The following is a 26354-nucleotide window of genomic DNA, read 5'->3' as shown; positions in this document are numbered from 1 at the left end:
CCCGCACTCAGGTCAGCGGCAGCCCGGCCGGCAGCGGGCACAGGTTTGGACGCGGACGCTCATTGGCCGGCTTCTGGGGCGGGGGCGCGAGGCGGGCTCCGATTGGCTGGGGGGCGGGGCGGCGGGCGCCGCCCCGCCCCCGCCCCCGCCGCCCGCCGCCCGCCTCCAGCCGCCCCGGGTCATGGTGCTGGGCCGCGGGCTGCTGGGCCGCCGGAGCCTCGCCGCGCTGGGAGCCGCCTGCGCCCTCCGCGGCCCGGGTAGGTGGGCCGGCGCCGGCGGGGCGGCGGGGTTCCGGCTGACAGGGCCGGGGGCGCGGGCGCGGGGCAGGGGCCGCCGGCGTCGGGGCCCGGGAGCGGCGGTTGGGGCGGCAGCGGGCGCGGGGCGCGGCCAGGGGCTCTGCGGGCCGCCGCGGGCTGACGCGGTTTTCTGCCGCCACAGGCTCGTAACCCTCGGCGGCGTCCGGGCGCGCCGGGGGGGGTCGAGCAAAGGCCCTGCGGCCCTGGAGTCCGACTTTGCGGGGCCTGAAGGCACGGTGTGGTCGCTGGCCAGCTGGGGGATGCTGGCCGCCCGATGCCGGTGCGGAGCCGCGCGCCCCGGGACTGCGCCCCTTCTCCACCTGCCGCCCCGGGCGCTCGCAGGCCGGGTCCCCACGGCTGGGCCTCCCTGGCCCCGCGCTGAAGCCGCGGTGGGCTCCCCGGCGGGGCTGCGCTTCCAGCCCTCAGCTTCCTGCCGGGTCACCTCTTGCTTTGCTGGAATATTTTGACCCTGATTTTGAAATCTCTTTTCTCTATTTCCTGATCCCTTATCTGGCTGATGTTGCAGTAGGGGCAGTAGGTTGACCTGTGTCTTAGGGAGGTGGTGAGCCGGCAGGCTGGTGACCCACATAGCAGTGGTCAGGGAGACGGCGCTGCCCTTGGCCATCTCACTGAAAGCCCTCAAGGTTCGGGAGTGGGTCAGGCATTGCCGTTAAGTCAGGGACACCCCTCCGAGTGCCAGGGGTACGACGTTTGCCTCCCGAGTCAGGTGGAGAGTGTAAGTGGGACCGGAGCGAATTGGCAAGACTGTGGCCGCCTCATTCAGAAGGGAGCCGGGTCCCAGCCGTCGGTGCCCTGCAGAGGGATGGGCCTAGTTCAGAAGGCAAACAAAACGTGCGCCAGGACCGCATGTGCCCAGGACGCGCCGGGCTATAGGCTACTGTTCAGTGCACTCTGCTTACACAAAAGGTTGCAGTTGCAAAACAGTGACCTGGAAGCATTTCTCGGGCATATCATTTTTGGAAATGGAACAAGGGTTCTGGGGCAGCTGCAGAAATAACTAAGTTCCCCAGATTCCCCAGGAGAGCCTTCATAGCAGGATATCATCCTGTTCCTGTTGCCAGGGCTGTGCCCCTGTCCCAGACTCGCAGCACAGGCCTGTGTAGCCCTGCTTCCCCTCCCCAACCCCCAGGATGCATGCCACGCACTGGTCCGCAGTCCTTCCTGGGCTCCGGGGAGGCGGAGTATCGCAGACCCTGGTCATACAGAAGTGTTTGCTTTGCTGTGCACGAGGAGAGGGCCTGGAAGATGCCCAGCTGGCCGTGCAGGGGAGGGGCATTGGAGATCTGTGTGGACGCTTGGAAGCTGCAGTTCAGACAGCTTCTCTGGCTGTCACAGATAAGGCTGAAGTCAGCAGTAGGCGGCCCCGGGCGATGTGGCCTGTCAGGCAGTTAGCCCTGCCTGCGTTCTGGACGCCTTGGGCCAGAGGCCCCCATCCTGGCACCTCCCCCAGAATTCCATGGCTGTCTTCTGTCACCTTTTGTGGTGCTAACCCCTTTCACATTAAGACTTAAAGTATTGTTGGGGCCTCTGTGAGTTTTTAGATGGGATAGGAGTTTCATTGTTGAAAATATTTTGGCACCCAACTTCGTGGTGGAGGATGCTTTGGCTCTTGCTCACTCTTGACATACCCTGACAGGGTCCTTGGTTCAACTGGGTGGTGAGTCTGAGTCCTACACCACTGAATCTGGAACAGGTGGCCATCTCTCCCATGTCTCAGGCCCTGGTGGGGTTTGTGCATTATCCAAATTTTGAGTTCTCGCCTCTGAAAGTGAATATTGTTTCCTTCTCTGGCTGGAGGCCTAGGAAGGGGCAGAGGTCAGAGTGCACATGACTCAGGCTCTGTTAGCCCAGAGTCCTGCTCGGCACTCGTCCCCAGGCTCCCTCTCTTTGCAGTCTTTCTGGCACTGGTCAGCCCTGACAGTGGTTTGAATCACAGCCCTCTTAGAACTCTCCAGAAAGAAAGAAGCCATATCCGTGAATATGCATCTGAAGGATTTTCTGTGTTTTCCTTAACAGATGTGGTAAAATGAGGATATTGTCCTCTTACCAAAGGAGCTTAGGAAACCCGACCCGGCGAGCCTCCCAGGTTGCTGCTCTCGCGGGTCACTTGTCCTGGGTGCAGGGCTTGTCTGTCAGCCTCGCCTGGGACGGCCTCCCAGGGACACTGATGGAGCTGCGCTTTGCCCTCAGGCCCAGCCCTGCCGGGAGCCCTCCTGTATCACGCCGACTCGCAGAAGAGCGTGACCGTGGAACAGGGCACCATGAAGGTTGAGTTACTGCCTGCACTGACCGACAACTACATGTACCTGATCATCGATGACGAGACCAAGGAGGCTGGTGTGGTGGACCCGGTGCAGCCCCAGAAGGTGGGAGTCGGGTCACCGCCCCAGGCCAGCCCTGGCTAGGGTGACAGCCGCAGTGTCCTCGTAGCTTGGCCGAAGCTCAGCACAAACTGGTCCACTTGGTTTTTGGACACCGCTAGTGCCCAGACTCTCTGCCGTGGGGCAGGAGGCCCGCGAGGGGTGGAGGCCACCAGAGGCTTGGGCGAGGGGAGAAATGGGCTTCTGTCTGTCCAGGTGCTGGGAAGCAGGAGCGCCCCTCAGCCCTGCCCCGGGGAGGGGGCACCTCGGCTGCAGGGTTCGTGGCCGGCACTGAGCTGCCAGCAGGGTCAAGAGGGAAGAGGGCCTCCTTCCCCCTGCTCTCCTGGAGCAGAGGCAAGTGGGCAGCGGCAGAACAGGGCCCAGCCCCTCCTGGTGAAGCCCGGGCTCTGTTGGGCTCCCCTGTGGCCTGTCCGGCCAGCGCTGGGAGTGTAACCACGGCCGGTGTCTTGCCTCACCTTTGGTTGCAGGTTGTAGAAGCGGTGAAAAAGCACGGCGTGAGGCTGACCACAGTGCTCACCACCCACCACCACTGGTAAGCGCTTACCAGCCGGGGTGCTTGGGCCCGACGGCTGGGGCCGTGTGAACCTGCCGCATGCGCCTGGGGCCGGCGTCCCTGGGGGGGTCAGGCACTTGCAGGCTCCGTGGGCCCTCCCTCCAGGTGGAGGCCCTAGGAATAGGGGTCCTGGAAGCCCTTGCCCCTCTAGCTGTGTTCTCAGTGTTGGCCCCCAGCGGGATTCTGAGCCAACTTAGGGGTGCCAGCCCCTGTGCTGCTGCCCCGCATCCTCGGCCCGGGCTGTGGGCTCCATGGGGAGGGCCTCCAGCAGCATGTTGGAAGGCTCCTGGGCTTGTGTGATGGGAGACTGGCCTTGATGTCAGGGAAGAAACTCATCTAGATATTAGTGTTTTTAAAAAACCAGCATCTGTATTTGGAGAGGTTGTAGTTTTTGAAATTTGAAGGTAAGGGATGAAAGAAACACCACTGTTTGGGTTTTAGGGCTAGAGCTGCTTGTCCAAGACCCCCATGTGGGGTTTTTGAGACTTTTGAGGCTCTTTATAGCTAGAAAAAAAATATTTATTTGGCTCTGAATTTTCTTTTCCAAATAAGAAAGGGTCAGCCAGGGTCTCCTGTGGGGAAGCCCTGGGGGTGTCCTGGGGGCTTGGACTGGCCAGAGTTTGTTCAATGGTGGCCACTTCTCGGTTGATGTCACTGAGGTTTAGCCCCGGGGCATCAGGTGTTAATTCCTGAGTTGCGGGTGGGGGCAGGTGGCAGTCTTGCCCTTGGCTGCTGTGCTTGCTTTCTGGAGGCCCTCTCTGTGCCTCCCACCGAGCCTCAGGGTTGGCTTCTCTCTACCTTGATAAGCAACCCTCAGGTCACTTTTCTCAAGGTGTGATGCTCTGGAGTTTTTCATAGATTAATGTTAGAACAGAAAACCCCAAATTTGACCCCAGTCTGAGCCCCAGGGTGTTGGAGTGTCTCTCCTTGTGGAGACGGTGGTATGCCCAGAGGGCAGCGGGAACGGGTGGAGGCGTTGGTACTGGCCTGTGTGGAGCAGGCCTGCGAGGGCAGGGCCGGGCCAACCCTGTTATCTCTGAGCCCTGCTGTGTGTGTTTGTGTGTCTGGGCCCCTGAAAGGGCTCTGTGGGTGAGTGTAGTGAGGAGCAGGAGCCCTGGCCCCGTCCTGGGAAGGCTGATCTGCTGAGCGCGCGTCCAGCCCCACAAGGCCGGGGTTGGAATTCTTTTCCTGACTTTCTGAAGGGCAGGTCTGGCTGCCCCCAGTGAGTAAATCCTTTCTGGGGTGAGGACTGTGCGCTATGGGCTGGCCTGGCCCCCGATCACAGTCAAGCATTGCCGATTTATGTATGCATAAATATATGTATGTGCTTATTTATTTAAAGATACATGGGTTTTTATTTTTAAAAAGGTTTTTTTTTTAAACATTGGAAGCTTTTTAAATTTTTATTTTTTTTAAGATTTTATTTATTCATGGGGGGGGGAGGGGCAGACACACAGGCAGAGGGAGAAGCAGGCTCCATGCAGGGACCCTGATGCAGGATCGAGTCCCAGGTCTCCAGGATCACACCCTGGGCTGAAGGCAGGCGCTAAACTGCTGAACCACCCAGGGATCCCCAGGAAGCTTTCTTTTTTTTTTTTTTTAAGGTTTACTTATTTATTCATGAGACACAGAGAGAGAGAGGCGGAGAAGCAGGCTTCCTGCAGGGAACCCCAAGTGGGACTCTATCTCAGGACCCCAGGATTGCGCCCTGAGCCGAAGGCAGACGCTCAACTGCTTAGCCACCCAAGTGTCCCTGTAAAAAGTTTTAAAATCCAATTAACGGTGTTCTATTAGTTTCAGGGGTACAGTATAGCGATTCAGCAATTCTATCCATCACTCCGAGCTCATCACAAGTGCGCTCCTTAATCCCCATCACCTACTTAACCCTTCCTCCCATCCTCCTCCCTCCTGGTGACCATCTGCTTCTGCTCAAGTTTGTTTCTTGGTTTCTCTCTCTTATTTTTTACCCTTTGGTTTGTTTTATTTCTTAAATTCCACATAGTAGTAAAGTCATATGTGGAATAATAGCTCTTTCTGTGTTATTGCAAATGGCAAGATTTCATTCTTTCTTATAGCTGAGTAACATTCCTATGTGCGTGTGTACACACCTAAATAGGCCACATCTTTGTTCATCCTTAGTCGATGGACACTTGGGCTGCTCCCGTACTTGGCTGTTGTGGATAACACTGCTATAAACATCCCTTTGAATTAGGGTTCTTGTATTCTTTGGGTAAATACTCAGCCGTGCAATTTGCTGGGTCATAAGGCAATTTCTTTTTTGACTTTTTGAGGAGCCTCCATACCGTTCCCCAGAGTGGCCTCACCAGTTTGCATCCCCACCAACAGTGCACAAGGGTTCCTTTTCCTCCTCCTCCTTGTCAACACCTGTTGTTTCTCGTGTTGCTGATTTATGCGTTCTGACAGGTGCGAGAGGATATCACACTGTAGTGTTGATTTGCATTTCCCTGATGATGAGGGATGATGAGCATCTTTTCATGAGTCTGTTGGCCGTCTGGAGGCCTTCTTTGGAGAAATGTCTGTTCGTGCCTTCTGCCCACTTTTTAATTGGATTATTCATTTTCTGGGTGTTGAGCTATGTAAGTTTTTAATATATTTTGGATACCAACTCTAGTTACATCAGAATGTAATTTGCATGTATCTTTTCCCATTCTGTAGGCTGCCGTTTATTGTTTCCTTCGGTGTGCAGAAGTTCTTATTTTGATGAAGTCCCAGTAGTTTACTTTTGCTTTTGTTCCCCTTCCTCTGGAGATGTGTCCAGTTGCTACTACAGCTGATGTTAGAAACGTTACTGCCTGTGCTCTCCTCTAGGATTTTTATGGTTTCAGGTCTCACACTTAGGTCTTTCGTCCATTTTGAATTTATTTTTGTGTAGGTGTAAGAAAGTGGTTCAGCTTCGTTCTTTTATGTGTTGCTGTCCAGTTTTCCCAGCACCGTTTGTTGAAGATCTAGTCTTTTTCTCATTGGATATTTTTGGATGGTTCACTTCTGGGTTCTCTGTTCTGTCCCACTGATCTGTGTGTCTCTTTTTGTAGCATACTGTCTTGGTGACTACAGCTTTGTACTAGAGCTTGAAGTCTGGAATTGTGATGCTTCCAGCTCCGCTTTTCTTTTTTTTTTTTAATTGAATTTTGCTTTGAGGTTTTTTATTATATATTTTTTATTTTTTATTTATTTATTTTTTATTTATTTATTTAATTTATTTATGATAGTCACACAGAGAGAGAGAGAGAGGCAGAGACACAGGCAGAAGGAGAAGCAGGCTCCATGCACTGGAAGCCCAACGCGGGACTCGATCCCGGGTCTCCAGGATCGCGCCCTGGGCCAAAGGCAGGCGCCAAACTGCTGCGCCACCCAGGGATCCCAATTTTTTAAAGATTTTATTTATTTATTTATCTATTTATTTATTTATTTATTTATTTAATTTATTTATTCATTCATTCATAGAGACAGAGAGAGAGAGGCAGAGACACAGGCAGAGGGAGAAGCAGGCATCGTACAGAGAGCCCGACGTGGGACTCGACCCAGGGTCTCCAGCCCCGGGCTGAAGGTGGCGCTAAACCGCTGCGCCACCGGGGCTGCCCTCTTAATTTCTTTTTTGCTGCTTCATTATTAGCACATAAAAATGCAACAGATTCCTGCACATTGATTTTATATTCTGCAACCTTACTGAATTCGTGTGTCAGTTCCAACAGTTTTTTGATAGTCTTTTGGTTGGGGCATTGCCATTTTACTTTATTTTATTATTACTAATTTATATTTAGGAAGGGAGGGAGAGAATCTGAAGCAGGCTCCACATCCAGCGGGGGAACGTGATGTGGGGCTTAGTGTCATGACTCTGAAATCATGACCTGAGTTGAAATCAGAAGTCAGACGCTTAACCGACTGAACCACCCAGGTGCCCCAGGCATTGCCATTTTAGAAGACAGCTTCCACCAGCTTGGCAGTGGGTCCGAAGGTGGCCCACCTGTGAGAGTCATGGGTGGTGGTGGGGCTTTAAAACTGCTCTGCAGGCCGCCCTCCGGCCAGCTGTGTCAGGATGCGGGGCAAGGACCGGACTTGGGGCTTATTACAGATCCTCAGGTGACCCTTATATGTCCAAAGCTTGGGAGCTGGGGCCTTAGGGATTATTTTGGTGTTTGTGATTTGGTTCTTTTGCTTCAGAAGTGTCTGCAGCCACAGGGCAGGGGCACAGAAATGCTTCACTTGGGAATGGCATGTCTGAGAATGTTCTTTTTCGGTGGAGCCAAATGACAAGCCAGTTTCCTGTGTTTGGAGATGCATTTCTACTAAGAAGGTGACCAGGAAAGGAGAGTCGTGGTCAGGGTTTAAGAGTAGGTGGGCCCACTGACACCAGCAGGGGCCCAGGTCACCTTTCTCACTTCCAGGGACCATGCTGGTGGGAACGAGAAGCTGGTCAAGCTGGAGCCTGGGTTGAAGGTGTGCGGGGGTGATGACCGGATCGGGGCCCTGACTCAGAAGGTCACGCACCTGTCCACACTGCAGGTGAGCAGCGAACCCATGGGAGGTATGCCAGCATGACCTGGAGGGGAGGGGCACGGTGGGGACAGTCACGCCCCTCCTGGCATTCCCCCCTTGCCCAGGGCCCCGGAGGGTGGAGGGCCGCCTGGTTGGTGCCCTCTGTCATCACAGGCACATCAGCCTGCGGAGGGCACTTGGCTGAGGGGAGAAGCCGTCAGGCATGGTCGGAGACAACTGGGGAAACGGGAGTGTGGACAGGGCAGGGGATGGATGCACATCACTGTTCCACGTCTCAGATATGGTGATGGTGTGAGGCCGAGTGAAAGGATGTCCCGGGAGTCAGCAGGCGCCTCGGGGGTGGCGTGTCCGCGTGCTGCAGCCCGCTGTGCTGTGCTGAGTCCATGTGGTGGACGTGGCGACTGTTAGCGTTCGGTGACCCACGTGAGGGTCACACTGATGTCCACTTTATTTCGATCTTTCTGTGGCTTGAACATTCTTGGGCGGGCAGGGGAGGCAGGAAGGAAAACCAAGCAGAAGCCCAAGCACCGAGGGAGGAGAGTGTCCTAAGAAGCCAGGCACCTGCTGACGACCTGCCTGATGCTGAGGAAGAAAGTAGAATAGGCCCCTTGGTTCTGCGCCGCCGGCGAACGGCAGGCTCAGGTGGGCCTTGCCCCTGGGGCACTCGGCCTGCGGTTCCAGCACGATGCACGTCATGCCACTGGAGCAGCAGTGACAGGCTGCTCGGCTGTGTCAGGGGCTCCCGCCGCGGGGCAGTTGCGGGTTGGGCGGGCCACGGGAGCGGCCGTCCCCTGCGGGGAGCCCTCGGGCGGCCCCTGGCGCAGAGAGGGCAAACGCCAGTGTGTGCTTCGTTTAAGGTGGGGTCTCTCAATGTCAAGTGCCTGTCCACCCCGTGCCACACTTCTGGACACATCTGCTACTTTGTGAGCAAGCCCAACAGCTCCGAGCCTCCTGCCGTGTTCACAGGTGAGTGTTCAGGTGCGTGTGCGGGGGTGGGGTGTTCGTGCGAAGACAGCCCCGACTTGGGGATTGTGTGCCTGGGGCATTTGCAGCCAGGCCTAGGGTGCGGGGCTGCGTGAGGAGGACGCCCGCCCCCAGGGGAGAGCCCGGGAACAGCCTGAGCACCCAAGCACCACCCAGCTTGGCCTGCGTGAGGAGCAATGTCGGGCGGAGGGGCCTTGCCAGCAATCCAGGGCCTTCTCCCTTGAGAGAAAGGGAGACCGTGCTGCAGCCTGGGGAGCCCGCGGGCTGGGCCGGCTGAGCAGCCGCTGCGGCCCAGAGCAGGCCTATTGGCCGTGCGGACCCTCCCGAGCGCTCTCAGAGGGTGTGAGCGGCCCTAAGCTCTGCGTCTTGCAGAAATTAAAGTTCCTGTGATGATGCAACTGCAGTGGGGGATGGTTGGGAAATGCAGGGGCCGAGCATGAGGGCACCAGTGTGAGGGGTCCAGCGTGAGCAGCTGAGAGTGAGGGAACCAGCCGTGAGGGGCCAAGAGTGAGGGAACCAGCATGAGGCGTCCAGCGTGAGGTGCCCAGTGTGGGGGGCCCAGCATGAGGGCCCCAGCGTGAGGAGCCAAGAGTGAGGGAACCAGCGTGAGGGGCTGAGCATGACAGAACCAGCATGAGGCGCCCAGCCCAGCATGAGGGAACCAGTGTGAGGGCACCAGCGTGAGGGGACGAACGTGAGGGCACCAGTGTGAGAACACCAGCGTGAGGGGCTGAGCATGAGGTGCCCAGCGTGAGGCAACCAGCGTGAGGGCACCAGTGTGGGGGGCTGAGAGTGAGGGCACCAGCGTGAGGGGCTGAGTGTGAGGTGCCCAACGTGAGGGGCTGAGGGTGAGGGCACCAGCGTGAGGGGCCGAGTGTGAGGGAACCAGCGTGAGGGGCTGAGCATGAGGTGCCCAGTGTGAGGGAACCAGCGTGAGGGCACCAGCGTGGGGGGCCGAGCGTGAGGGCACCAGCGTGAGGGGCCGAGTGTGAGGGAACCAGTGTGAGGGGCTGAGCGTGAGGGAACCAGCGTGAGGGCACCAGCGTGGGGGGCCGAGCATGAGGGCACCAGCGTGAGGGGCCGAGTGTGAGGGAACCAGTGTGAGGGGCTGAGCGTGAGGTGCCCAGCGTGAGGGAATCAGCGTGAGGGCACCAGCGTGGGGGGCCGAGAGTGAGGGCACCAGCGTGAGGGGCCGAGCATGAGGGCACCAGCGTGGGGGGCCGAGCATGAGGGCACCAGCGTGAGGGGCCGAGTGTGAGGGAACCAGCGTGAGGGGCCAAGCGTGAGGGCACCAGCGTGAGGGCACCAGCATTAGGGGCCGAATGTGAGGGAACCAGTGTGAGGGGCCAAGTGTGAGGGAACCAGCATGAGGGGCTGAGCATGAGGTGCCCGGTGTAAGGCGCCCGGTGTGAGGTGCCCAGCGTGAGGGAACCAGCGTGAGGGCACCAGCGTGAGGGGCCGAGCATGAGGGCGCCAGTGTGAGGGGCCGAGCATGAGGGTGCCAGCGTGAGGGGCCGAGCGTGAGGGCACCAGCATGAGGGCACCAGCATGAGGGGCCGAGTGTGAAGGAACCAGAGTGAGGGGCCGAGAGTGAGGGAACCAGCGTGAGGGCACCAGCATGAGGGGCCGAATGTGAGGGAACCAGTGTGAGGGGCCAAGTGTGAGGGAACCAGCATGAGGAAACCAGTGTGAAGCGCCCAGTGTGAGGCACCCAGCGTGAGGGCACCAGCATGAGGGGCTGAGTGTGAGGGAACCAGCGTGAGGGGACCAGCGTGAGGGGCCCTGGAGCAGCTCCACAGTGAGGGTGTGCATGGGGCCCCGGAGGTCTCCACAGCCGCTCGATGTCCCACGGCACCCTGCTCCCAAGCTCGTCGTGGATACCATGGATTTTGGTGTCCCTGGTGTAGGAGCAGCAGGTGGCCGCTCTGAGCCAACTCTGAGTTCGGGACGGGGGACCCCGGGGACCCCAGGCTCGCGCTGAGAGAACCGGCCTCCAGCACCCCGCCCCCGCACGGCGAGCGCTGAGATCCCCCGAGTGGCCGTGGGCACCTGTGTCATCACGGGGTGGCAAACACCCCCGTCAGTCTGCCCATCTCCTGGGGGGAAGGCGGCCGGGCCTGGAGTGAGGCGGGTCCTTTGGGGGCTGCGTAGACGTGGGAGCTGATTTGGGCTCTGGAAGCCCGCCCCGGGGTCCTCCGTGGGGTCCTCCGTGGACGGGCCGGCGGGCGCGGCGTCTGTAGGAGTCGCGTGGTGTCGGGAGGCTCCGGGGCTGCTGCCCGCTCGCTGAGGGCTGAGCGCGGGGGAGCCAGGGTGTCCGAGGGCTGCTCCCCGGACCCCGACCACCTCACCTGCGTGCTTCGCAGCCTCTGATGTCTCCGGATCCTCCACACTTGCCTCCCTGGAGGGCTCGTTTGGGGCGTGGCCCAGTGGCATCCCCTCAAGGTGCCTGTTGTCCCGGGGGGCAGTGGGCACTGCGCCTGAGGGGGCCCGGCTCCAGCCAGGATGGCCCGGTGGTGGCCCTGTGGCCTGGGCTGTGGTCCGGGCTCCGGGCCGCCACTAGGGCCTGGAGGGCAAATGTGCCTGAGCCCCCGGTGGCCACGGAGCTCGTCAGGGGGAGGGGGCGCCCCCCTGTGGGGCTGAGGCAGGAGGGGGTCTGTGGGGGGTGCCTGCTGGGGTCCGGGGGTGCTCCAGGCTGGCCGTGGCCACTGAGGGAAGAGGACACATGGCAGGTGGGCCAGGAGGGACAGGGCTGGTTTCGGGGCCACCACGGCCGACAAGGTGGGGCCGTGAGGAGGAGTGGGGGGACCGTAAGGTGTGGGTTTAGGGGGCTGCTGGCAAGGCTGGAGGGGGACGGGTTGGGGCTGGGAGCTGGGGGCCTCTGCCCTGCTGGGTTGCGGGGGCCTGTCCTGCTGGCGGTGCCCCCACTGCCCCAGGCTGTCCTGCTTCTCAGGCGACACCTTGTTCGTGGCCGGCTGCGGGAAGTTCTACGAAGGGACTGCGGATGAGATGTACAGAGCCCTGCTGGAGGTCCTGGGCCGGCTCCCTCCAGACACAGTAGGCAGCGCCCCCGGCTGGGTGGGGGGGGCGGGCGCGCGGCCTCGTGAGCGTGGGTCTTGTGACGTACCTGCTACCGCCGTGGAACATGCACACAAGGAGTGTCGGTGTCCTGAGCGGCCCCCTGTGTCCTCGCCAAGGGGTCCCAGCCCAGAGCTCTGCGTGCCTGGCTCCGAGGGGGCCGGGGCGTCTGAGGGCAGCTTCCTGCCGCCCCTAGCTCACGGCGTGCTGTTTTCCGCAGAGAGTGTACTGTGGCCACGAGTACACCATCAACAACCTCAAGTTCGCACGGCACGTGGAGCCCAGCAACGCCGCCGTTCAGGAGAAGCTGGCCTGGGCCAAGGTGAGCGGGCCGCGCCGCGGGCTGCATCTGTGGGTCAGTGACCACGACGCGGCTCCCCGGGGGCTGGGCCGCCGCCCGTGGGGGCCTCTTCTCTCCTTGCGGGCGCACGGTGCTCCTCCCAGGCCGCCTCCAGCTGGTGAGGAAGCCCCCCCCACCCCCGGCTGTGTCGTCGTGATCCTCGCTGACCCCGTGGGTCTGGGCCGGGCCTGGGACGCCGCCCTCATGGCAGGGGCCCCGGTGAGGCCAGAGCTGCCGGTCCCCACACCCTGGGCCCGGGGGCTCCATCTCAGCACTGTGGCCGGGGCAGCCGCACCCACCGGTGAGGCCGCTGGTCTGAAAGGCATTGACTTCTGGGACGACCGAGGACTCTGGTCTGGTTGTCCCAGCGGCGTCCTCGGTGGGGGCTGGAGTGCTGCGGCAGGAAGCCGGGGCGCAGGCTCTGCCTTCGACCCTGCAGTCCCCGCGAGGTGTCGGGACGCTCTCCCGGAGGCCTCGGGGCTTTGGTCAGTGACGAGCGGCCTTGGAGTTTCGTTGTTCGATGCGTCACCTGTTGTTGTCGAGCGTCTTTCTCAGTTTTGGGGTGCGCTTGCAAAATAATACTTGTTAGAATTCAGGCCACCTGATGAGTTGATGGGCATTCTCCTCCCGCGGTGCGCGTGGGACAAGTATTTTCCGTGGCTCAGAGGGCCTATCCTGTATATTTGCAGCTTGTGTTGTGTGGCTTCTTTTTCACTTCCTGGCCCTAGTGCCCTGTCCACAGCAGTCTATACACATTGGACTAATGCTTCCCATAGTTCCCTACTTTAAAAAATCCAGTCTTTATGGAGGATAATTTTCATTCAATACAACGTAACCTGTTTTGAGCAAACGGTACACAGATTGATGAATTTTGACAGCGTGTGCCGCCATGTGGCCCCAGGATGTTCCCTGCCACTCCCGTGGGTCACCCTGTTCTGGAGCATGTCCTGTAAACAGCCCTCAGACACATGGCGCACCTGGCTCTGTTGCTCAGATTCCTTAACGCTCTATTTCTGAGCAATGTTGACTCTCCTGTGTTTTGTCCTGAAAGTTTATTGTTTTCGCTTTTATGTTTGTTCAAATTTATTTGTAGGTCAGTGAGCCTCAGATCATGTGTGGTCTAAGGGAAGGGTAGAGCACAATTTTTTTTTTTTTTTTTTGCAAATTCACTTCCAGCTGCTCAGCCCCATTCGTTGGAAAGACTGTCCTTTTCTCGTTGGATTACCTTGGCGTCCTCACTAGATAAACAGGGCAGCGTAGGCCTGAGTCACTTCTGGACTCTCCTCTCTGCCCCACTGATCTGTTGGACTTCTCCTCCGCCCGCAGCGGACAGTCTTGATTATTGTGGCTCTTGGTAAGTCTGGGAATCAGGCTGTATATATCCCATATATAGACTTTCTTAAAGCTCGTTTTGGCTCCTCTAAGTGCTTTGCATTTCCATATAAATTTTAGGATTGTCTTGTTAATTTTTACCAGAAGAGTAAGCTTGGGGCAGCCTGGGTGGCTCAGCAGTTTAGCGCCTTCCTTTGGCCCAGGATGTGATCCTGGAGTCCCGGGATCGAGTCCCACATCGGGCTCCCGGTGCATGGAGCCTGCTTCTCCTTCTGCCTGTGTCTCTGCCTCTCTCTCTCTCTCTCTCTCTGCGTTTCTCATGAGTAGATAAATAAAATCTTAAAAAAAGAAAAAAAAGTAAGCTTGGCTTTGGATTGGGACTGTATTGTAACAAAAGATTTGGAGAGAATTGAGGTCTTAACAATATTGAATCTTTCCGTGAATATACTGTAGCTTTCCACTTATTGAGGTCATTAGTTTTTCTCAGCAATATTCTATAATTTTTGTTGTTCCAGAAATTGCACATAGTATTAAATGTAGCCCTAAGTAGTTCATGTTTTTGGATTTTATTGGAAATGACTATTTGCTGAAGTCTTTAGAAATACAAGTGATTAAAAAAAAAAGATTTTATTTATTTACTCATGAGAAACGCAGAGAGAGAGGGAGGCAGAGACACAGGCAGAGGGAGAAGCAGGACCCACACAAGGAGCCCGATGTGGGACTCGATCCCGGGACCCCAGGATCACGCCCTGGGCCGCAGCCGGCACTAAACCACTGAGGCCCCCAGGCTGCCCACAAGTGATTTCTGTATTTTGATCTCGTATCATTGTGACCTTGTTCAGCGCCCTTATTCTAGCATCTTTTTCATAGATTCCTTAGCACACAATCACATCATCAACTAATAGAGACATTTTTTTTCTTCTTTTATAAACACGTGTGCCTTTTATTTACTTGTTGTGCCCAGTTGCACTGGCTAAGATCTCTAGGACAAAGTTAAATAGAAGTAGTGGGACTGCACATCTGTGCCTCGTTCCCAATCTTAGGGGGAAAGCATTCAGTTTTTAACCATTAAGTATCATAGTAGCTGTGGGTTTTTTTGTAAATCTTCTTAAGTTGACAGAGTTCACTTATATTCCTGGTTTTCTGAGAGTTTAATCATGAGTGGGTATTGAATTTTATGAACTGATTGTTTTCTTCATCTTGTACGTAATTACTTTTTTTTCTCTTTTACTGTTAACATGGTGGAATACCTCAGTTGGATTCAGATAAACCAACCTTGCTTTCTGCCCAAGCCTTAGTCATGCCGTGTTATGTTGCTGTGGTCTCTCCTTCTGTCGGGGTTCATAAGAGATACTGGTCTGTCGTTTTATCTTCTTGTAATGTTTTTGGTCTTAGTATCAGGGTAATGCTGGCCTCATAAAATGAACGGAAAGTGTTTACTCCTATGTTCCTAGACAAAACAGTTTGTCTAGGATATTATTTCTTCCTTTAATGTTAGAATTCACCACTGAAGCCACCTGGACATTGAGTGCTTTTTGTGGAAAGGTCTTTTTTTGTTGTTGTTACAAAGGTAATATCTTTATTTTATGTAGGGCTATTAGATTTTTTTTTTTAATTTTATTTATTCATTCATGAGAGACAGAGAGAGAGAGAGAGGCAGAGACACAGGCAGAGGGAGAAGCAGGCCCCACGCAGGGAGCCCGACGTGGGACTCTATCCTCGGTCTCCAGGATTACACCCTGGGCTGCAGGCGGCGCTAAACCTCTGCGCCACCGGGGCTGCCCGGCTATTAGATTTTTATGTCTTCTTGAGTCAATTTTGTTAGCAACTATTGTCTTTCAAAGAATTTGTCCATTTTGCTAAAGTTTTCAAATTCATTTTTATTTATTTTTTATTTTTTTAAATTTTTATTTATTTATGATAGGTACACAGTGAGAGAGGGAGAGAGGCAGAGACACAGGCAGAGGGAGAAGCAGGCTCCATATACCGGGAGCCCGACATGGGATTCGATCCCGGGTCTCCAGGATCGCGCCCTGGGCCAAAGGCAGGCGCTAAACCGCTGCGCCAGCCAGGGATCCCTCATTTTTATTTTTTAAAAAATTTATTTCTTTGAGAGAGAGAGTTCAAGCATGAGCGGGGGAGGAGCAGAGGGAGAGGGAGAACCAAGCTCCCCATTTCCCCACTGAGCCGGGAGCCCGATGGAGGACTCGATCCCAGGACCTTGGGTTCAGGACCAGGATAGAAGGCAGATGCTTTGCTGACTGAGCCACCTGGGTGCTCCATACTGTTTAAGATTAGCTTTTTTTTTTTTTTTTTTTTAGGTTTTATTTATTTATTCACGAGAGACACAGAGAGAGGCAGAGAGAGGCAGAGACCCAGGCAGAGGGAGAAGCAGGCTCTGTGCAGGGAGCCCAGTGAGGGGCTCGATCCCGGGACTCCAGGATCTCGCCCTGAGCTAAAGGCAGGTGCTCAAACACTGAGCCACCCATGGATTCCCTCTTTAGGATCAGCTTTGCTGTGGTTTAGTTCACATGTAATAAACCACATTAGTTTAAAGTGAATGAGTGAACTTTGACAGCACGCGGGCGCACACACACACACCCCTCCGATAAAATGACTATTACAATTGAGATACAAAACATCCCCATCACCCCCAGAGGTTTCTGCATGCCTCATTAAGGTTTTATTTTATTATTGATGAGAGAGACACAGAGAGACAGGCAGAGACACAGGCAGAGGGAGAAGCAGGATCCACGCGGGGAGCCCGACGTGGGACTTGATCTCACACCCTGGGCTGAAGGTGGCACTAAACTGCTGAGCCACCCGGGCTGCCCCTTAGTTTGCATTTTTTAGAATTCGATATAGGGCACCTGGGTGGCTCAGTCAGTGAAGTGTCTGCCTTCAGCTCGGGTCATGATCTCAGGGTCCTGGGATCGAGCCCCACGTCGGGCTCCCGGCTCAGTGTGGAGCCTGCTTCTCCCTCTCCCTCTGCGTGCTGCTCCCTTGCTTGTGCTCACTCTCTCATGCTCTCTCAGATAAAATCTTAAGAAAAAATTCATGTTAATGGAGCATACGTTTTCTTATTTTCACTCAGAAGGATTTTTGAGAATCATTCATGCTGAATCTGGGCCACGTTTTGTTTATCCAATCACTCGTAGTTAGACATTTATGTTTCCAGTCATTGGCTACTGTGAATAAAGCTGCTACAACATTTGTACACGTCTTTGTGTGACCTACCTTTTAATTTCTCTTGAGTAAATATCTAGGAATGAAATGGCTGGGCAGTATCAGGTGTATGTTTGACTTGTAAAGAAACCGCCAAGTTGTTTCCTAAGTATTTGTGTTATTTTACATTCAGATCAGCAGATTTTAAATTCAGATCAGGCTTCTAGTTGTTCTCTATCTGCACCAACACTTGGCATTTCCATTCTTTTTGATTTTAGTCACTTTAATGGGTATGTAGTGGAGTTACATTGTGGCTTTAATTTGCATTTTTCTAGTGTCTAATCATGTTGAACATCTTTTTATGTGCTGATTGGCCATTTTGTGTTTGTTCATATCTTTTGGCCATTTAAAGAGTTTGTCTTATTTTTGATAAGAGGATTTTTTTTTTTTTTTGGTAAATATATTCTGGTTATAGGTGTTTTATCAGATGGTTTCTCCCATTCCGTGGCTTGCCTCTTATTTTCTCAACAGTGTTTTTTGAAAAGTAAGCATTTTTAATTTTGATAAAGTCCAGCATGTTAATCTTTTTATGGTTCAGACTTCTTGCCTCTTATCTAAGAAATATTTGCTTTTCCCAAGGTTGAGATTTTTCTTTGTTTCCTTTTGGAAGTTTCATAATTTAGCTTTTATGTTTAATGCAATATGGTCGCACCCGCCCACCCCCATCTGTTGAATTTGTAGTGATGTCACCTCTTTAATTTTTTTTTTAATTTTTAAAAATTTTTATTTATTTATGATAGTCACACACACAGAGAGAGAGAGAGAGGCAGAGACATAGGCAGAGGGAGAAGCAGGCTCCATGCACCGGGAACCCGACGTGGGATTCGATCCCAGGTCTCCAGGATCGCGCCCTGGGCCAAAGGCAGGTGCCAAACCGCTGCGCCACCCAGGGATCCCACCTCTTTAATTTCTGATGTTGGCGATTTGTGTTCCTATTCTTCATCGTTCTGATCAATTTTGCTGATCTTTTCAAAGAACAGTTTTTGCCTTAATGTTTCTGGTTTTTCCATTGTCCTGGTTCCAGCGCTTTTTAAATTCCTTCCTTCTACTTACTTTGTTCTTCCTTTTATAGATTTTTAAAAAAAGATTTTATTTATTTGACAGAGCGAGTGAGCACAAGCAGGGAGAGCGGCAGGCAGAGGGAGAGGGAGAAGCAGGGCTCCCCATTGAACAGGGAGCCCAATGTAGGACTCGATCCCAGGACCCAAGGATCATGATCTGAGCTGCAGGCAGATACTTCACCAACTGAGCTGCACCCCCCGCCCCCTGGTTCTTTAATTTTTTTTTTTTTAATTTTTATTTATTTATTTTATTTATTTGTGATAGTCACAGAGAGAGAGAGAGAATGAGGCAGAGACACAGGCAGAGGGAGAAGCAGGCTCCATGCACCGGGAGCCCGACGTGGGATTCGATCCCGGGTCTCCAGGATCGCGCCCTGGGCCAAAGGCAGGCGCCAAACCGCTGCGCCACCCAGGGATCCCGCCGCCCCCTGGTTCTTAATACAGAACCTGAAGTCATTGATTTTAGACCTTTCTTTTTTTCTAATATAAGCAATTAATGCTAAGAACTAAACCTCAAGGCCTGCTTTAGGAACATTCTGCAAATTTCTAAATGCTATATGTTTATTATTTTCAGTTTGAAGTAATTTGAAATATATTCCTTGGGATTCCTTAGACATGTGGGCTTACATTCAATTATGTGGAAACATTTTTTTAGTTTTTTCAACATTTTTTAAATAATTTTTACATATATAGAAAAGTTGAAGGAATCACATAGTGAACATTCATGTGCCCAACACCAGCTTTTTTTTTTTTTAATTTATTTATTCATAGAGACACACATAGAGAGAGGCAGAGACACAGGCAGAGGGAGAAGCAGGCACCATGCAGAGAGCCTGACGTGGGACTTGATCCAGGGTCTCCAGGATCATGCCCTGGGCTGCAGGCGACGCTAAACCACTGCGCCACCGGGGCTACCCCCAGCACTAGCTTTTGAATATGAACGTTTTAATCTATTATCACCATCCATCCATCTGTCATTCTTTTTATATTTTTATTTTTATTTTTTTTATTTTTTATTTTTATTTATTTTTATTTATTTATGATAGTCACACAGAGAGAGAGAGAGAGAAGCAGAGACATAGGCAGAGGGAGAAGCAGGCTCCATGCACCGGGAGCCCGACGTGGGATTCGATCCCGGGTCTCCAGGATCACGCCCCGGGCCAAAGGCAGGCGCTAAACTGCTGCGCCACCCAGGGATCCCTGTCATTCTTTTTAATAAGTAATCTATGGCACTGTGTGCATGTCACCCAGAAGCCATTTTACCTACCCCATTAGGGAGGATGCTTGGAGTTTCCAGCTTGTTTGCTCTTAGGAGCTATGCTATGGCAAGCATCCTTATACACAAGTCTTAAGTGTCTACATGCTTCCTGCTTCTGTAGGAAAAACTGTTACAGGTTAACACTCATTACTTTTTATGATTGTATTTATTTATTCATGAGAGACACACAGAGAGGCAGAGACACAGGCAGAGGGAGAAGCAGGCTCCATGCAGGGACTCAATCCCAGAACCCCGGGGTCATGACCTGAGCCGAAGGCAGACGCTCAACCACTGAGCCCCCCAGGTGTCCCAATCAGCACGGGTTTTAGAATTATCCTTAGAAGAGTTATCTTGTTTGCTTCCCTCATAGGAGATGGTGAAGGAATTCTTAGGAGTGAATACTGGAGGAAGCCTGGGGAATATTCTAAAACACTCTAAGCTTGTTTTCAGCGGAAGGGGAAGATCAGAAATTAACAATAAATTTCCATCTTGACCTCCTGCCAGACCCTTACTTGGCACACTGCCAGCAATTGAGAGCTTGCTTCTTGATGCCACTGTTCACGGTTGGGGGTGACTTTGGGACCCTCGGGTCTGAGGACCCTGCATGGTCGGGAAGCCTGGGAGTGGGTGTTGACAGTGGCTGTCCGGCCTCTGATGCTGTGACCCTCGGGGTTCACCCAACCGTAGAAGGGCAGGGGCTGTGGGGAGAGTGAAGACCCCGGCTGTTAACCCTGGCCTTCCCATAGGATTTTCTGTAGGAGTGAACAGTTGGCCGACGGCACAGTTTGCCTCTTCTTTCCATTTGCCCTGGTCAGTGTAGATCGGAGGCCATCCTGCCTGGGGTACAGGCTGCCTGCCTGGGCTCTTCCTGTGGCTTTGTCCTCAGGAGCCTGTGAAGGGGAAGCCCTGGCCAAATGCCCGGTGGTGAGAGCTCACCACCTTGTAGAGGGGTGGTCATCCCAGTGTAGGGACCCTGGGCACTTGCTACCTTGCTCTGCCAAGCAGTGAGCTCTGCATCTTGGGGGTAGGGCTGTGGGTGTTTCCTTCTTTCCTGTGTTTTCTGCATTTTTGCTGGTATTCTAGAACATAAAATACAAACTTCAAATTAGTGAAGTTTTTGTGTCCCCCTCTATATCCAAGACAGCGAGGGGAAGGGGGACAGTTTGTTGGCGGTGGCCAGGACACTTGGGTCTCCACAGCAGGAAGGAGCCTGTCCTCACGCTGACCTGATGCTGTTCACTTTGCCTTCCGAGGTGACGTTCGGAGATTAGAAGGTGGTGGGAAATGCTACCTTTAGCAATATCCATGTTAAAGTGACCTCTGTCCTGTGCAGGAGAAGTACAGTATCGGGGAGCCCACTGTGCCATCCACCATCGCAGAGGAGTTCACCTACAACCCATTCATGAGAGTGAGGTGAGCGTGCACTCAGGGATGTTTGCACCTCTGTGGCCCCCTCACTCAGCCAGCGTCCGCGCCCCTGCAGACCCCAGGTGCCGGAGGAGGCTACCCTGAAGTCTTTATCAAGTAGTCTGTAGCCTGGGAAGCAGGCACCTCCTCTCAGGGGCAGGGGGGTGGGTGCTTGTGTGGGGTCCTTTCTGACCTTGGAGTCCGGATCTGTAGGCGGGCGAGGTGTGGCCCACAGGAGTCTTGAGGGGGCTGCCAGCAGGACCACTTGGCCAGCAGGCCCTCCACAGTCAGGAGCGCGCAGGCTGGCCCTTGGCGGGAGCATTTCATCTTTTCAGAATGTCCCAACCTCTGCTGGCTCTTTTCTCCCCCAGTGCCCTGGGGCGGGGGGCGGGGGGGAGGCGGGTGTGCGTGGCACGCAGCCTGCAGCCTGGTGGTCGGCTTCCACAGGGAGAAGACCGTGCAGCAGCATGCGGGCGAGACGGACCCTGTGACCACCATGAGGGCCATCCGCAAAGAGAAGGACCACTTCAAGGTGCCCCGGGACTGAGGCGTTGTGGGGCCTCCGCTGCCCTCAAGCACATATGGGTATTCAGGGGTTTTAGGTACATTTCCTGCTGGCAGTGCAGGAAATCCAGTCTTGGTTTAACCTTAAATTAATTTCAGAGCCCTTTGCTTGTGTTATCGATGTTCTAATGCATATTTATAAGAGAAGTTGAGAAAGCGGATCCTGGATGCTCTGCTTGCAACTTTGTGTTCTCTCCTGCCTTCAGTGGGACGTGTCCCCATGCCCCCCACGCCATCTGGTCTGGAAGACCATGCTTACCAAAGCAGGGCCACAGGGCAGTCCCCTTGTCCCCTCGGCACTGCACGGAGACTGCCGGTGTCGTCCCCTCTCCTCCTCCCCTGGGCCCTGTGTCATCATTACAAGATTTCTGTGTTGACATGGGGCCAAGCCCCACCCGGGCTGGCACAGTGCAGGGCTCATTGACACCGCGCCCCTGCGCTGGTGGCCAGGGCGATGCTGACGATGGGGCTGGGTGTCCGGGGACCCCGAGCTCAAGGCCCACCGAGGCCTCTTCGTCCCTGAGAAGCCTGGCCTGTCCTGGGCTGTTCACCCACCCACCGCCCCACCGCGGGCATCTTGCTGCCGCTGCTTGAGGTCTAGCCCCCCCACCCTTGCTCCTGAGATCCTGGCCTCGGTCCCTGCACCGCTCCGCTCCCCCTGCTTGTGTTTGAAGAAATCTGCACTGTACCGGCCGGGAAGCAGCCATCTCCTTAGGAACCGCAGGCCTGGCCTGGGCTGGGGGAAGCCAGGGAACAGACGAGCCTCGGGGTGCAGTCAGACCCAGGGCACGACGGGGCAGGAAGTGGGGGGAAGGGGTGTTCCCAACGGCTCATCTCTGAGTCTGGAGGTCTTCCTCTGTTCTGGACATTGTCCAATGGGCTCTGACCTGAGGAGGCTCTGCAGACTCAGATGGCTCCCAGTTAGCACTTCTCTAGCAGAGGTGCCCGCCACCGCCCTCCTGCCTAGATGTCCTCAGGTGGCCGAGGTCGCGTGTCCAGGTCCTGGGTGGGCCTCGGTGCTGTGTGGCTGGGAAGCACAGTCATTCTTGTCCAAGGCTGTTGACCCCCTCCATGGAGCTGGAGCTCCCTCAGGAGTGTCATAGAACCTTCTAGATGCTTCAGTGTACAGCTCTGTGCCACCGCATGTGTGGAAGTGCAGTCATTTCCTAGTCGGTTGCCAGCTTGGTGCTCCAGGGTCTTGCTGAAGAATCCTTCACGTGCTCAACTGCGTGCTTCGTGTCCACCTGCCCTCCTACAAGTCCATGCGGTAGTGACCCACTTGCTCCTGTTGGGAGCCCCGCTAGGTGTCCCTCCTGCTCGCGAGCACCGCCAGCCGTGGGGAGCAAGTGCCCAGAGGTGCAGGCCTGTCCTGTGGCCCGTGGTGCCCGTTACCACAGCTTTAGGATAATTCTTCATTTCCAGAAAGGGACACAGCCCAGCTTCGTCCTTCGGGCGAGTCTCGGCCGTGTCCTCACATGCACATAGTATCTGTGGCTGGGGTTGGGCCTGGCATAACATGACACCGCATTTCTGGGCTTCTTGTGACAAGTTTCAAGTTCTGAGCATACCACCTGTCCTGCATCAGGGTCGCCAGTGCGTTCTGTGCTGCTAAAACCCTACTGCCGCCGGCGCTGGTGTCTGCACGGCCCTATAGTTGCAGGACACGGTCCCCGAGGCAGCCCTGGCCTCAGACGTGGCCGCCACTCGCTGGACGGTCCAGAGGGCGAGGTTGGGGCCTGGAGTGCCAAGCTGCGCCCTCCCCGGAACACGGCATGTCACCCTCCTGACATGGACATGGGCAAGCCTGCATCAGCCCTGGGATCCCTGGCCACGCAAGTGACCATCCCCCTTGGGTCACAGCCTCCACATTGACCCCAGTGCGGGGGGCTTCCGTGAGCGACAGCATCCTCCATGCCGTGGGAGCACCTGGGGATGGACCACCCCCCGCACGGCACCAGGGGTCGGGACTGTGTCCCTGGAGGCTGTGCTCTGGATTGGCTGCCCCCATCCTCTGTACGTTGACGCTGTTGCAAACAGGGTCACCGCAGGCAGCTTTGTTCCCTGGAATCTGCTCAGCCTGGGCAAGCACCCTGGGCGAGCTCCGTGTCCTTCATGAACCTTCTGTGGTCCTGATGCTGGGACTTCTGCCCCTGGGGCTCCTGTGGTGCAGGGAGGCAGGCGGGGCAGCGGCCCGTGTCCCCAGCCTCCTCGATTGCACCTTGCAAGTGCTGTAGCCAAGGCTGAGCTGCTCTGCCGTCCTGCCCTCATGGGGCTTCTGTCCTGGCAGAGGGCACGGCTGGGCAGCAGCAGGGCCGTGGCGGGGCAGGCCCCGCCGTGGAGGGCACGTGAGCAGCAGCTGACAGCTCAAAGGAGCGAATCTTGTCCGCAGCAGCGGACAGGTTGCAGGAGGACCTTAGCACCCACCTGAAGACAGGTGTGGGGGGTGGGGGGCAGCCGTTACCAGCAGGTCTCTGCGTGCCCGCGGGACGGCCAGAGATGAAAGGGTTCCCAGCCTTGTTGGGAGTGTGGGGTTCCCCGGAGACACACAAGGCCCGTGGGCGGGGTCTGGGCAGGTGGAGGCCAAGCTGCCTGTGAAGCCCCCCAGGGTGGAGGTGGCAGGCAGAGGAAGGTCAGGGTCGGTCCCGGCTGGAAATGCACCCGGGGGTCACCGGGCGCTGGGGGAGCTCGTGGGGCAGCAAGGTCAGGATGTCGGGGCTCTGGGGAGGTGCCAGGAGGAGGGGACAGGCATGCGGGACACAGGTGAGGCCAGAGGTCACCGCAGATGGGCCTGGGTGTCCTCATGTGGCCTCCGGTCTGGTGGATCCCGCGCAGGTGCACCCTGGGGTGAGCGACGACCGGCAACTGTGTGTTTCTTCGGAAGGTCGAAGAAGGAAACCCCTACGCGGCTGCTGTTTGTTCTTCAGCCACTTGGGCAGGCGGTTTTCTTTCTAGCCTTTTCTTCTTCCTTTTTTCCCTTTAGGGATTTGAGAGAGAACATGAGTGGGGTGGGGGGGTGGTGCAGTGGGGTGGGGGGTGGTGCTCAGCAGGGAGCCCGACATGGGGCCCGATCCCAGGACCCCGGGATCACGCCATGAGCTGAGGGCAGACGCTGTACCCACTGAGCCACCCGGGCGCCCCTTCCTCTTTTCAAAGACCTTCAGGCATCTCCACCCCTCCACGGGGCTCGAGCCCACAATCCCAGGATGTGTCACACGCTCCACTGAGCCAGCCGGTGCCCCTTTCTTCAGAAGGGTCCGTGGTGCCCCCCGCACGCTGACCTCTTGCTGTGGCGCCTGCTTCTCAGCTCCTGGTGGGGAGGGTATCGTCTTTCTGAGCAAGAAGGTGGAGCGGAGGCACACGCAGGCGGCCAGCGAGGAGCCCTGCAGGGGGGCGAGGGGACTTCTGTGCTCGGCCTCCGTCGTGTCTTCCTGCCACGGACACCCCCTGCCCCCCAGGGCTGAGCACACGGCCTGGGTGCTGGCGGCTCGTCTCCTGACCGCTGCCCCAGGCCCTGCTGCCCCTGGAGCTGGGCCTGCACCAAGTCCCTAGGGCCCTGGGACCTGTGCTCCTGGGTGGGGTCCGCTCTTGGACGCGCCCTGCGTCACTCGCCAGTCCCGGTGTGGCACGTTCCTCGCCAGCTGTGAAATCGCTCGGATTTCAGTGGCGACCGCACTTTACCAATCAGAACCTTCAAAATTGTTTACTATGAGGTGAGGTTCACGACTGTGCACCGTTCAGGGCATTGAGCACATTGTGAGGTTGTGCCACACGCATCTCCCCCCAGGAACCCCAAACTTTTCATCACTAATCTGTCAGGAAAACCATAAAAGGTCTCTCCTGGCCCACCTACTTCTACGGATGCGGGTTCCGAGTGGGGGCAGGGCCCCCGGACGCTCCCAGGGCTCTGAAGCATGAGCCCATAGCAGAGCAGAGGTGGGGGACCGGCGCATCTGAGGTCCCACTGTGACCAGTGTGTGGTGGGGGGGGAGGACCCCGTCTCTTTCCTCTCCTTCCCCAGCTCCTGGAGAGGCCTTTAGCTGGAACCTGACTTGTCAAGAGGCTTCTGTTGAAGCAATGAGTGACCCCGCCTGCGGGAACGGGCAGGGGCGGCCGGCAGGCACTGGGGCAGAGCAGCACTGCTCTATGCTCTCCCCTAAGTAACAGCGTAATCCACAAGCTGAAAAGAAAATACGTGATATAGCAAGGAGAGTTTTTTTAATTAAAAAGATTTGAGAAGGGCAGCCCGGGTGGCTCAGCGGTTTAGCGCCGCCTTCAGCCCGGGGCCTGATCCTGGAGACCTGGGATTGGGCTCCCTGCGTGGAGCCTGCTTCTCCCTCTGCCTGTCTCTGCCTCTGTCTCTCTCCCCCTCTATCTCTCAGGGATAAATAAATAAAATATTTAAAAAAAAAAGATTTGAGAAAAATGGGGGGTGGGGGGTGTGTGACAGAGGGAGAGAGCCTTAAGCACTGTCCCTGGAGTGTGAAGCCAGATGCGGGGCTTGATCCCACAACCCTGAGATCATGACCTGAGCCAAAACCAAGTCAGAGGCTTAACCGACTGAGCCACCCAGACGCCCTAGTAATCGGAGGTTTTAATTCTCCCTAAGAGCTAGATGGCCTAGACGGTGCATCACCAAGGACACAGGGCACACTCCCCACAACCCAACCGCGTGGCCTTTTCCAGTACAGCCTAGTGGAGGCCAGGCAACAAGTCATTATGAATTTTAAAGACCAAAACCCGAAGTACGTTCACAGACTCCAGCACTTGGGAGGAACAAATCTCTAAACAGACCACGAGCCAAAGGGTTCCACTGGAAACCACAGCAATGCCGCTGGGACCCGCCAAAGCCAGGGCCTCACGCACCTGCACGGCAGAGGAGAGGCTTCTCCCTTAAGAAACGAGAGCCAGGGAAAATTAACAAGGCAGGAAACCACAAATGCTGGAGAGGATGTGGAGAAAGGGGAACCCTCTTACACTGTTGGTGGGAATGTGAACTGGTGCAGCCACTCTGGAAAACTGTGTGGAGGTTCCTCAAAGAGTTAAAAATAGACCTGCCCTACGACCCAGCAATTGCACTGCTGGGGATTTACCCCAAAGATGCAGATGCAATGAAACACCAAGACACCCGCACCCCGATGTTTCTAGCAGCAATGTCCACAATAGCCAAACTGTGGAAGGAGCCTCGGTGTCCATCGAAAGATGAATGGATAAAGAAGATGTGGTTTATGTATACAATGGAATATTCCTCAGCCATTAGAGACGACAAATACCCACCATTTGCTTCAACGTGGATGGAACTGGAGAGTATTATGCTGAGTGAAGTAAGTCAATTGGAGAAG

The 26354-nt window shown here is 55.5% G+C and overlaps 1 protein-coding gene across 2 annotated transcripts; it reads left to right on the top strand.

Annotated features, from left to right (window-relative positions):
• The first annotated feature begins 137 nt into the window (after window positions 1-137).
• HAGH (hydroxyacylglutathione hydrolase) lies at window positions 138-21176 on the top strand. 2 transcript variants are annotated; one of them, XM_077906132.1, is made up of 10 exons: window positions 206-257; window positions 2334-2403; window positions 2508-2683; window positions 3166-3230; window positions 7658-7775; window positions 8627-8735; window positions 11704-11807; window positions 12049-12150; window positions 20378-20457; window positions 20899-21176. In XM_077906132.1, the coding sequence occupies exons 3-10, from the start codon at window positions 2579-2581 to the stop codon at window positions 20996-20998; spliced, it is 783 nt and encodes a 260-aa protein (XP_077762258.1). In that variant the 5' UTR covers window positions 206-257; window positions 2334-2403; window positions 2508-2578; the 3' UTR covers window positions 20999-21176. The 2 variants fall into 2 exon arrangements, with proteins under 2 accessions (XP_077762257.1, XP_077762258.1); XM_077906131.1 differs by lacking the exon at window positions 2334-2403 and having other exon boundaries at window positions 138-257.
• Window positions 21177-26354: the final 5178 nt, after the last annotated feature.

Source organism: Canis aureus, chromosome 8 (assembly GCF_053574225.1).
Source record: "Canis aureus isolate CA01 chromosome 8, VMU_Caureus_v.1.0, whole genome shotgun sequence".
Taxonomy (NCBI): domain Eukaryota; kingdom Metazoa; phylum Chordata; class Mammalia; order Carnivora; family Canidae; genus Canis; species Canis aureus.
This window is presented reverse-complemented; position numbering and strand designations above follow the sequence as displayed.

Bases quoted from the DNA above. Each gene is read 5' to 3' on its own strand.
- HAGH (XM_077906131.1), top strand. From the start codon at position 182: ATGGTGCTGGGCCGCGGGCTGCTGGGCCGCCGGAGCCTCGCCGCGCTG. The intron at 2,684-3,165 runs GTGGGAGTCGGG...CTTTGGTTGCAG, and splicing joins ACCCGGTGCAGCCCCAGAAG to GTTGTAGAAGCGGTGAAAAA. The intron at 12,151-20,377 runs GTGAGCGGGCCG...TGTCCTGTGCAG, and splicing joins AGAAGCTGGCCTGGGCCAAG to GAGAAGTACAGTATCGGGGA.